This window comes from Peromyscus eremicus, chromosome 15, assembly GCF_949786415.1.
Source record: "Peromyscus eremicus chromosome 15, PerEre_H2_v1, whole genome shotgun sequence".
In the NCBI taxonomy this organism is placed as follows: Eukaryota; Metazoa; Chordata; class Mammalia; order Rodentia; family Cricetidae; genus Peromyscus; species Peromyscus eremicus.
The window spans coordinates 81,552,363-81,565,117 of NC_081431.1; the positions used below are offsets into that span (position 1 = coordinate 81,552,363).

The following is a 12,755-nucleotide window of genomic DNA, read 5'->3' on the forward strand; positions in this document are numbered from 1 at the left end:
ACACACACACACACACACACCACACACCATACACACAGAAACACATGGTTGGAGTTAAGGTAAAAGTTACACCAATGATATTCCCTATGGTACTTTTTTTCCTTTATAATGACTGAATATACCCATTTTACATCATTTCTGCCCTTTCTCCTGAGCTAGGATTTACAACAAAAGTTTGTCTTGCTGTGAATAAAAAGTTGCCCAAATAATTAGACCTCAAGGTCTTCCATCAATAGGTTGCCAAAGCAATGACAGATCATTTCAGTGTTCTTCATCTTTTTTCTCTGTCCCACAGGGTGCCCCGACAATCTCACCGATTCCCAATGCTTAAATCCCATTAAGGCTTTCCAAGGCTGCATGAGGCTCATCTTTATTGATAACCAGCCCAAGGACCTCATTTCAGTTCAGCAAGGTTCCCTGGGGAATTTTAGTGATTTACACATTGATCTGTGTAGCATCAAAGACAGGTAATTATTGTCTCGTCTCCTCTGTTTCCCACCCCTTCCCGTTCTCACTGTTCTCTATATGAGTTTCTTAAAGCAAAATTCTAATCCACTGACATTAGACACATTAGACATAATTGAGTCTCCTAATGGAAAATATTTCTGAAAGGATTTCAGGCCCAGAGAAAAACGGTGTAAATTAGTTGAGTCTCTCTTCGTGTTGACTTGAAGTAAATGGGATATGCAAATTAAATCAAAATACAAATTTGTGAAAGGATTAAAATTTTATGCATAAACAACATTTGATTACTTTCAAGTTAAGAGTAAAGCGTAAAGAAGGGAGGAATTGCTTCTCCCCTAAACCATTTCCTTCTTTGCCTTCTCTGGGTATCCTTCTTATAACGGCACAAAGCTTCAGGAAATCTCCACTAAGGGCTTGCTGTGTTCAACATGGATGACTTCAGTTGGGGATGGCTGGTCCTAGCTGCCACCAACCCCACCCACTGTTTCTTTAGTTTCAAAGAGACCAGATAGTAAGCTAGCGAGAATCAGTTCTTTTATTCTGCAATGCAGAAATCTAGCATGACACTCAGTGTCCAGGTGTGTCTCTCCTGGGATTTGGCTCCTCTTACTTTGGAAATTTCTAGATTTAAAGTCAGAAAACCAAAGAGAATGGACGGTGAATTTCAGCAGGATTTTGCCATATTCCTTGTTTACCTACTTGCTTCATTTTTCTAATTCTGCTTACCCCTTGAAGATATCAATGAGCCAGTGGGTAAATATGATTTGTTAAGTGTTTACATATGTGCTTGTATTAGAAGTCCTTGGTTACATTAATTAGTTATTGCCATAATCTCAAATATACCTATTTGTGAAACATGTGGTACCAGTAAGGACACATGGTACCAGTAAGTTGGTACCACTGTGAGACTAAGGAATGAGACTGAGGAAGTTTGGGAATGCATTACATCTTAAAGGATAAGGAGAAATCATGCTTGACAAAGGTGAGGGTAGCCGAAAGCTGGGAGGAAACTGCCATAGAACTGCATAGAAACAACATGGCTCACAAGTATCATCAGTTCAAAATGCTTTTGATTTTGCATTTAAAATCTCTAGTACTAGGATGCATTTTATAACTAATAGCTATGATAATTTCCTTGGCAATACTTATTTCCTCCATAGCAAGTAACTGATGCCTTGTCTTGCAATTTATCATGTCTTAAGTTCAATTGCTATAGTTAAGCTCATAGGTAATGCAGGGAAGGCACATGGCTTCCATACAGCTGGGAACGTGAACCTGGAATCTTCACAAAGAGGGCCTTTGTGTTTACAGAATTTGATTCCACACTCTGTGTAAAAACTAAGAAAGAACACCACCACATTTGGTGGATAGAAACATGAGTTTGGAAAATGCAGGGCAGACTTAAGGGAGTTTGGGAGGTGAGTATCCCAGTCCAGGGGAGAAATGATGAAAAGTATCAGGTGCCTTTCCTGGGAAACATGGGAAATCAGCCGTACAGAACATGGTCTCTGCTAATGCTGGAAATGACTCCTGTAACTAGATAGAACATAACACACATTTCTGATAATAAATACCATTTCACATGGGATCACCAATACAACACACTGACTTCTTGTTTTCTTTGTCCACACTGACTTCTTGATCTTTGTGCCTTTTTTTTTCCCATTTGACCAGCTGTGAGAGTGGGTAATTGAATGTGTGCTTCATTAAAATGTGCTAATTTAGAAATCTCCAAATCAAGCTTTTACAGGGAATGGCTACCACCCCAAGTCTATATTCCGGCAAGGGAGAAGCTTCCCAATCCATCAGCTGGTGCAGTATTTTATGTACTGCAGATCAATACCGGGACATTTGTCAATTGGGATCTCTTTGATACCTTAATATACAATCAAGGAAGCTCTCATTATTTTTGATTACATGGAAGTCATTGCCATCTACCCTGCATCATTACTTCTGTATAATTGTAGTCTTGAGTAATTATATTACATACAATTGTGCTCTGGTTAATTGTGTAATGAGGAAAGTGTTTCGTTTAGTGGGCAAATGGCATGTTTCTGTTGATTTGCTTTCTCTAACAAAATGGAAAACTGTGGCCAAAGCTTTGTTTGGTCTCCTACTGATCTAATTTACATTTGTTTGACATCTGTGATGGGCGAGAAGGGTTACAAAGGCAGGTGTTTCCTGAGTTTTGTGTTTTCTTTTCTTTTTTATAATAAAGATAAATGCCATAAAAGTGCATATATATGTAAACAAGGAGCAACAATAAATGTGTAAAATAAAGAGGCTAGAGGCCAGAGGTCAGAAGTCAAGCAAGGAGAGAAAAGCCTCACTGCTTGGGGAAGCAGACACAGGGGGGCCTCTGGGGCTCCCTAGCCAGCTGCTACAGTTAGGTTTTGGGTTCATGAAAAACTCCTTTACTTTTTTTTTTTAACCATCGGGAGATGCAGTTTATTTACACCAGCAGCCTTGGGGGCAGAGAGAATACACAGCACTTACAAAGTTCCTAACCCAAATCAGTCCAACCAGTCCTGGGTACTAGCTACGCAGTGTGGGAGTGGCTATATGTCAACCCCGTTCCTGTCAGTCAGCTGTACTCCAGCCCGTGCTCACATCCTCCTGCTCAGTTCCAAGGCATACCACCTACTTGGCAGGTGGGACAGTACATCTCTTCAGGATGTAAGCCAAATAGGTGGGTGCCCTGGCATGACAGTCCCACAGAGGGGCAACAGTACCCCTCCAACCTCCACTGACAACCTGCGTCCGTTCTATTTTTCATGGGTTAATCCACGTGAATTGTTAGCCAGCTGGTAAGAACTTGCCTACTAGGGATAGCAGGGGTGGGGGATGCTCTGGCTGTGGTTTCCCAGCAGTTTCCCAAGGGGCACTGAGTGTCTCTTCTGGGACCTCAGACACTGAGACCTCTAACCTTGCCTTCTGTGTGTTTTTCTTCCTTCACAGTGAAATGGGGCCCACCTACACATTGAGGATTTTATTTCTTTGTTCCTCACTGTGCCATTTACATATTTAAATGTCTTAGTGCTGGTCATTTTGGGGGAAGTATGGGAAGGCCATGGCAGTCTTCACCAAAAAAAGGCACACGTTTTCCAAAATCTTAAGTAGCTCCTCCTTGGACTCTTACAGGCCCTTTGAAATTGTGCTTGCAAACTGGTAGGTTCTGATTCTTTCCAGTTGTTTAAAATCAGCGTTTGAAACATTGTTTTATGGCTGGAGACATGTAGCTAAGAGTACTTGCTTCACAAGCATGTATCCTGAGTTCAGATCCCAGCACCCATATAACAAGCTATGGGTGGTGACACATGACCACTGTAACCCTCATGCTGTGGGAGGTAGAGCTGGGAGGTTCCTGGTGCTTGCTGGCTGCCGGCCTAGTTAGGGAAAAACAGCATAATTACCACAAGCACCAGGTTCAAGATAGGAACCTGCCTCAAGAGAATAAGGTGGAGAATGATAGAGGATGATGCCTGACACCCTCCTGCCTCCACACTTGTGCACAGGCATGTATATGTGCACATACATACACATAATATACACATACACACACACACACACAAACAATGTTCATAAACCTTCATTAAGACTGACAGACACCGATTTTTATTCAGCTTTCTGTAATGCTAGGAAAATTTTGGATGTCACAAGTCCCATTCCCTGTGGACTGCCCTCACACAGCAATGCAACTGGAGGAGGCTCTTGAATATCACTCAGTCCCAGTCTCAAACACACAGAAATGAACATAACATGGAGGGTGCAATATCAATTATGGAAGCAGGGGATATTGCCCTGGTCTCTGAGATTGTATCCTAAGGAGATTTCTTTCTATTCCCTTTGAAAATGCAAACCATTTGCTTTTTCCACAGGGTGGATCACACACAAACCAGTGTTGTATTCAGTTTCCTGCAGCCAAATATGTTAGAAAACACAGTTTTCCCCTCCATATCTGGTTCTTTTTCTCCTAGCACATTTCCCACTAAGAAAAGCATGTGTCTCGCTCTCTGGTCAAGATTCTCAGCTTCTCAGCTTGAGCATGGGGAACTACAAACACAGAGGATGAGAAAACATTATGTTGGATAATCTCCACAAACAGACTCTTGATACAGCCCACCTCATGTGTGGGTGTGTGTTAAAAACAGTGGTAATATAAAAAGATTGCTTTGCTGGGTAATACATATGTCTGAGCGCTTATCTAAAACTGAAAGCTTTTATATCAGGTGCCAGGAAAGCCATGGTAAGGGCAATGCCCACACAATCTGAGCTCCTCTCTCTAAGTGAGAAATGCTACAAGATGGAATTCTCCCTTCATGCGTGAAATGGGGCCAAAATCAGAACAGGCGCATCTCTGCTGCTTTTTTTTCCCAATCCTTGTTTGCCCTGTTTCATGGAGGAAAGGGAAAAGTTGTATTTTATGTAATTCTTGAATAAGCATTCTTTAAACATTATTTCATTTGACTCTCTCCACAGTCCTACAAAACCCAAGTGGTTCTTCAGGTGTGGCCCATGCACAACATCGCAGTGCACAGTGCAACTTGTTAGAAAAGGAAATTTCTAGTTCTAGGAGATAGTTCTACAGTTAGAGTCCTTGTTGCTCTGGGAGAGGACCAGGGTTGATTCCCAGCACCCATATTGGTGGCTCACAGCCACTTGTACTTCTAGCTCCAGGGACCTGACTTCTTCTTCTGGCCTCCATGGATGTCTGCACTCCCATGTACAGTCCTACACAAATATATACATATAGTTTTAAAAAAATAAAATAAATCTTAAAGGAGTTAGTTAGTCCAGAATGGGGTAGGAAAGAACACATGCCTGAAATTTTAAGAAGTTCTCCTGGTGATTCTTAGGGACAATCACATTTGAGATCTGTGGGGTTGTCACTAGTGACCAGGGAAGTTCATCAACTGATTGTTCAAGGTTGCATGCTTAAGGATCACAGGAGCCAGACTCATCCCCAGTGTTTGCCAATTCCTGAGTTTATGGACATGTATAGGAACTGTTGCTAAAGTTCCAAAGAATAGAAAGTGCTTGGGTGGCCTGATCAAGTAGAGGAGGGTGCCATCAAGGAAAGAGGAACCTGAGGAGTGGGCTGGGTTTAGGGAGGTCAAGGAGCAGAGCCCAGGCACATGTTGTGGATGGAATAGTGTAGGACTGAGAATATGGGAAGTAGTGAGCATCTGTTTACATGAGCAGAAGGCTGCACCTGTTAACAGCAGTGCCTAGCAATGACTGGAAGTCAAGGCCCAAGGAACTTGACAGAACAACAAAAAGTCTGCAATCTAACTAAGAGTGAAATTAGTAGTTTATCTTTAAATAATACTTGCTATGAGCCAGGCCAAGTATGTGTGAGTGTGAGTGAGTGTGTGTGTGTGTGTGTGTGTGTGTGTGTGTGTGTGTGTGTGTGATACTAACAGTAGGGATCATCATTAACTACATTTTCTAATAAAGAATTTGAGATGCTAAGTAACCTTCCCAAGGCCTTAGAGCCAACATGTAGCAGAAACAGGCTATACATCAACAAATCTGCTTGGAGAGAATCAGGCTGTTTCTTCACAGTGCTCTCTCTAACATGCAGAGAACGGAATCTCCAAACTCTTTGGCAGGATTGTGAAGCAGAAAGTGATGTGTTTCTATGTTGGGTCAGAACTCACACATTGTAGTAGCTGGAAAGACCATTTAGTTGGTAATGTGCTTGCTGCCAAAGCATGTGGGTTTGGAATGCAGCACCCACAAAAGTCAGTCAGAGGGGTGTACTTACAGGCCCAGCATGAGGAGGCAGAGACAGGAGGATCCCTTGGGTTCTCTGGCCAAGTAGTCTCCCTAAATCAACCAGTGGCAGATTCAGTGAGGATACTGGCCTTAAAAATACAAATGGTTTGTAGAATGATTGAAGGAGACCTGTACCATTGATCTCTGTTCTTCACATGCACCACACAGATGTGCACATGCATCTTCAACTATGTGTGCTTGCATGCACTGCAAGAACATGGGGTACTATGAAGAACATACTAAGACCCAGAACATACTGAGAATTAAGGTTTCCAGTCGAAATCTTTGGCTTTACCTAGTTCTTGGGGATGGTTATGGAAGGGTAAAACTTCATAATTAGCCTGAAAGACGGTTGCACAGAGGTAGACTCTGAGTTACTTCAGTATGAGCAGTCCATCTAGAACTCCTCAGTAAAAACCATACTGAATCCTCATCTATTTTTAAAAGGGCGTCGTCCGCCCTCACCTCTTTCCTCTTTAGACATGAAGGGAGAAATGGGGCTTCTAAGGAACAGGAAACTGGATTTCATTACTGTAAGTTTCCTTGAAGGAGGGCATCTGTGCTCTCTTATCAGCCTGATCTCTCTTGTCAGTTGTTTTTACAAGGAAAGTTGATCAATTTGTTGATAAAGTGTCACTTTCCTCTTGGGCAAAGGAAGGTCACTGTTGTGGTTGGAATGTAAAATGTCCTCCATAGGCACATGTGTTTGATCATGTGGATCCTAGTTGGAGGTGCTGTTTGGGAAGATTATGGCAACTATTAGGAGAGGGAGCCTTATTGGATGAAGAGGATCACTGGGACTGGGCCTTGACGTTTGATAGCAGAGCCTACTTCCTGTTGCATTCAGCTTCCCTACTATGGAGACAATATGACCAGCTGCTTCCTGTCACCATGCTTTCTCTGCTGCTGTGGATTGTATCCCTAGAACTGTGAACCAGAAACAACCTTTCGGCCCTTAAGTTCCTTCCTATCAGATATTTTGTCACAGCAATGAGGAAAGGAACTAAGGAGGACACTGGGTGCTTTTATTCACAGAAAATACAAACCGCCAACCACACTGGGGGTGGCACTTCCTGCTTTCCCATAAGGCTGTGGTGAGAAGTTTCCCTCACTGACTGACAGTCTGAAATACTAATGCTGAACACAAAGACATAACAATGGCCCAGTGAATTATCACCAGAGTTTGTTCTTAGGTCTATTGTTTGGCAAGTGAGGCGTGGAACGGCTGTTCAGAGCTTTGAGAAAGGTGCTGTCAAGAGCTGCCTGCACTGCCTTCCTGAGAAATACTAAGAAATGCAGTTTCTGAAACACAGAAGCCAAGGCTGCTTTTGGTACAGATGAAACATTAGAAAAGATGAGTTTACATTCTCAAGTCACTTCTATGAGGCAGAACCATTGCTAAATTAATAATTAGAAAGATAAAAGATTCCTCTGTATTGATCTCTTCCCAAGATCAATAACTCAATGAGCCTTCATCTGACACCCTGATAAGGGCTCCCCATCTGTTTATCCTGTTAAAGAGGCTCCTGCTACACAACCAATGTAACATCTAGTTTGTTCCTTATCTCACTGATGTGCACTCTTTGGGCCTGAGAGGGAAAGCGCTGGTCTCAAAGGAAGCACTGATTGCCGTTGTCAGTATCATTAACAGATACAATTAGAAGGAAAAGTAGCTCAACAATTTGAGTTGGTGAGAAAATTGGATCTGGCATCCTCAAAAGGTAGCTGACTACTGCTGCTATGAAAAATAAATTTATAAATTTAACCATTTTTGTTTTAAATTCTGATCTCCCGTAAGAAATTCACAGAACACAAATAAGACCTTGTTCATTTATCTATGATATGGACTCTTTAAAAATTTTATGTAGTAAATTAAGTAATTAAATTCGAGATAGGGTCTCTTATAGCCCAGCCTAGCTTCAAACCCTCTATATAGCCAAGGATGATCTTCTATTACTCATCCTTCTACCTCTACCTCCCAGGTGCTGAGATGATAGCTGAGTGCCACCATGCCTAGTCTGAGTAGAACCAAATCAAACCCAGGACCTTGTAAACTCTAGCCATCCACTCTACCCCCTGAGCCTCATCCCTAGTACTTAAAATGACAGAGGCTTCTAAATGCCTAGCTAGAACCATCTGCCCAGGTATCATTGTTGCTTACGTGTGGTCACCATCAGTCTAGATTTCCAAATGCCTAAAGGAAGTGCTTGTCTCTCTACTTGTGAGAAAGGGAAAATAATATTAGCACACACTGTACACCACCTTACTTTACAATGGAATCAAACTCTAGATATTGGGGTGGTGGATAAAGCCTCTGCTCTTTACATTTTGGCCCAAGTTTGCACACAACTAGCTATTTCACTCTTTTCTATACAGCTGTCAATTTTCAGAGGGATACTACATACATCTTATACTTAGAAGATGTTAAAAACAAATGCAGATAGCACATTTGATAACATGTTCAATTTGCAAACATGAAGATTGAGTTCAGTCCTCACATCCATGTAGAACAGCTGGATATTGTTTCGAGTTGCCCTGTCTGGACAGCCCTTGGGGGAGGGGGTGAGAAGGAGCAGCATCAATGACACAAACACCAGGAGTCAGGTGAGAAGCAAGCAGTGGACTTGCTTATTGGGGATATGAGATTAACCTATATACCCCCTCCTGATTTCCCGTTGGCAGCTGGAGACTCTCTTAGCTGTGTTGTCTCTTTCTCATTGGCCCCCAGCATTCTGACGGTCATCATCACCAGTCACCAGGTACATCAGCAGACTCCAAGTTGGCTTAGTGGGAACAGCTGTAGTTTTATCAGGGTAGCTGGATGTGCTCCTCCTATGTATCCACTTTTATTTATTTTATTTGGCAGCTCAGCAGGTGCTGAGCTTCTATGCTTTTTGTCCCCAACTCAGATAACATACAGCATAATGGACTGTGACTGTCTTAGGTTGGTCTACCAAACAGGTCCTTACTCGTCATTGACTACCAGCCCTTGAGGGATTGCTACTCTGGGTGTTGTGCCAAGGTGGAGGGAGCAGTAGTTATGCTGCAGCCTTATGTATTTCCATAAGTCAAGCCTGTATACCCTGATGAGGAGGCCCACGCTCAGGAGACTGTAGCACCATGAGCACCTGGAGGGTGGTCTTTTTGATGGACCATTGTTGTGACACATACTGTAACAGATACTTGAAAATGATAATTATTAATAGGAAGGCCAAATGGTCACAGATAGTGTGTCAGACTCAGGTGTCTTGTCCTTAGTGGGGGACTTCCATGGTTTATTAGGTCATAGTTGCCCACACAGTGTCTCCAGACAGGAAGCAGCAGTAGGGAGCTGCTCCTTGGTTCTACCTTCTGGGGGGGCAACCCTTATGTGGAGGCACTGGATGAACTGAAATTGAAAGATGTACCTCCTTAACTGGACAAATAGACAAACAAGGAAAGGGAAAGGGAGAGGGGGTCCCAACACTCACCACCAAAAACACAAAACACCAAGGAGCCAACTCACTGAACAATCAACCAACACCGAACCACACAGTGGGAGAAAAAAGATGTCCAAAGGAAAGCTGACTGATGAGGCGTGCACCAGGCCAAAGATCAATCAGTGCAGTGATGGTTGCAAATGGCAAAACTCAGGACCCAAAAAAGGATTAAAGCAATAAAAAAATAAACCCCAACCAACATGGAGTCAATGCCCATGCCCACATGGGCACCAGCCCCAGACACTGGGAGTCAGATGAGAAGCAAACAGTGGACTCATCTGTTGCCCATATGGGGTGAACCTACGTACCACCTTCGGTTTTCCCATTGGCAGCTGGAGACTCTCTTAGCTTTGCTGTCTCTTTCTCATTCGCCCTCAGCATTCTGATGGTCATCATCACCAATCACCAGGTGCAGTAGCAGACTCCAAGTTGGCTCAGTGTGAACAGCCATGGTTTTATCAGGGTAGCTGGCTGCGCTCCTCCTATAGGATATATTAGCAGATGCTTGAGTATTATCCAGGGGAGGTGAAGACAGGTGGAGCATTGGGACCCAGTGGCAGGCGGCCTAACCTAATAGGCATGTTTCAATCTAAACACATAAACCCAAAGTAAAGTGGCTGGTAGCTAAAGAATGACATTTGAGATTGTCCTCTGGTCTTCACATGTATTCAAACACATATGCATTATGCATGCATGTGCACGTGTGTGCACATAGACACACACACACACACACACACACACACACACACACACACACTCACACACATTTTCCCCTGGTACTTGCACACAAAAAGAACTCCAGAATCCCAAATAGCCTTTATATATGCATGTACATGATATAATCCCTCACAGTGTGGCACATCCTCCATTGAGTACTGACTCATATCTGGCTCCCACTTGTTGAGAGATAGCTTATACACTGTTAATATTGCTCTGTGGTCTTGTCAAATCTTTCCTCCCTACCTATTTATATACCATGTTCATTTCCTTGTCCTGCAATAGAGGAGTGAACAAGAAGGAGTGTCATTGATACTAGAGTATATGCTCTGGCTTGATTGTGCCCTTGGATATATGAGGTCTGATTTCACTAAAATGGAACATTCATTCATTCATATGTAGTGTTTGGTACATCTCAGCAGCCAGGTGCCTTGGTAATAGTTGAGAATGTAGTTGAACACTGAACACAGTCAATGATCTCTGTCTTCAGAAACCTCTGATAAAGATGTTAAAGAATACAGATTATTATTATTATTATTATTATTATTATTATTATTAGTATTAGTATTTCTTTGTACCTTTCTTCTTCTCTTCCTCCTTCTCCTACTTCCCCTCCTTCTTCTTTTTCTTTTCCTCCTCCTTTCTCTTCCTTTTGAGATGGATCTCACTATATAACCCAGGCTGGCCCAGATGTAATTCCCTTGTTGAGTTAGGTCTGGAATTGAGTTCATAATAACCCTTCCGCTTTAGCCTAAGAATTTGTAGGGTTATTGGCATGAGACACCATGTCTGGTTAAGAAACAGAATCTGGCCAAATAATTATGGAAATAATCCCATGTTCTCAAACTGGACAGGCAACTTGATGTAGATGCAGAAGCATTAAAAGATAGTCTGAAATTAAGGCTGGTATATATTGTGTGACAGGGAATTCAGATATGGGTGTCCCTCTCATAAAACTCTGTAGAAAAATTTGTTCAGAACTCACCATTGATCACTATCAATGAACTTCTGAGAGATTATACAGCTCTGGCAGAGGGCTCTGTGCTGTGTTCTCCTGGATGTTTCTATTTGATGTGAGTCTGTGGGGTGTGAGTGCAGAGTTCTAGTCTCCTTTCTTAGGAACATTCTAATGGATATTTCAGCTAAAAATAAAACTCCTATGTGTCTTAATAATTGTCAACTTGCTAGAATCTAAAATCCACAAAAGACAAACCTTTGGCAGGTCTCTAAGTGAATTTCTAGGTTGAGTTAATTAAGATGGGAAGACTCACTCTGAATGTGAGTAGCACCATTCCATGGGCTGAGTTCAGGAACTGAATGAAAAGAAGACAGTGATTGGAGCACAAACATTCATCCATTTCTGCTTCCTGACTTCATGTACTATTGGTGAAATTATAAAGGCCACTCCACGTAGTTAAAAAGAGATTTATTTAATGGTGTAACTTACAAATGAAGGGATAGGTAGGTTGAGGGTTCTGGGAAAGACTCAACATAGTCTGGCGGTGTTCTCTGGAGAGCTGTCGGTCCATCTCTAACATCCGGGTTCCTAGCAGCAAGAGAGCATGGTGTGTCCTGATCTCGAGTCTTCAGGGCCCTCCCTTGGCCCTGCCTTGTAAGCATGATAGTTACTGAAGCCTCAGTGGGGGTTGGAACTTCCAGACCAAAGCTGGAATGGCTACCCACTACATCTCCCCCTTTTTGTCTAAATAAGAAGGTTCTAGCCCAGCTAGCTCAGTTGGTAGAGCATGAGACTCTTAATCTCATGGTCGTGGGTTCATGCCCCATGTTGGGTGCCAGATATTGGTGAATTAATTAAGGCCACTCCACGTAGTTAAAAGATTTATTTAATGGCATAACTTACAAATGAAGGGATAAGTAGGTTGAGGGTTCTGGGAAAGACGCAACGTAGTCCAGCGGTGTTCTCTGGAGAGCTCTGTCGTCCACCTCTAGCGTCCGGGTTCCCAGCAGCAAGAGAGCATGTCGCATCCCAATCTCGTGTCTTCAGGGCCCTCTCTTGGCCCTGCCTTGTAGGCGTGATAGTTACCGAACCTCAATAGGGGTTGGAACTTCCAGAACAAAGCTGGAATGGCTACCCACTACAATGTACCATCTGTCTCATATATGTGCTGCCATGCTTTCCCCATCACTGTGGACTTCACCCTCAAACAGTGAGCCGAAGTAAAGCCTTCCTTCTTTAAGCTGCTCCTGGAAGGTATTTGGTCACTGCATTGAGACAAATAACATTATACTATGTTTTCTCAAATTCCGAGTATATGTGGAGCTCCCATGTCTATTTTAGTACTCCCCACTTCCTTT

At 42.7% G+C, this 12,755-nt stretch overlaps 1 protein-coding gene and 1 non-coding gene across 4 annotated transcripts in view; both read left to right on the forward strand.

The window, feature by feature from the left end:
• LOC131925151 (contactin-associated protein like 5-1-like) overlaps positions 1 to 12,755 on the forward strand; it is an 898,625-nt gene that overhangs the window by 503,502 nt on the left and 382,368 nt on the right. For all 3 annotated transcript variants that reach the window (XM_059280428.1, XM_059280429.1, XM_059280430.1), the window contains exon 10: positions 296 to 467. In XM_059280428.1, the coding sequence (XP_059136411.1) occupies positions 296 to 467 (172 nt within the window). The remainder of the gene's footprint in view (positions 1 to 295; positions 468 to 12,755) is intronic.
• On the forward strand, positions 12,160 to 12,232 carry Trnak-cuu (transfer RNA lysine (anticodon CUU)). Its single transcript has one exon. It is a non-coding gene; the product is annotated as a tRNA-Lys (tRNA).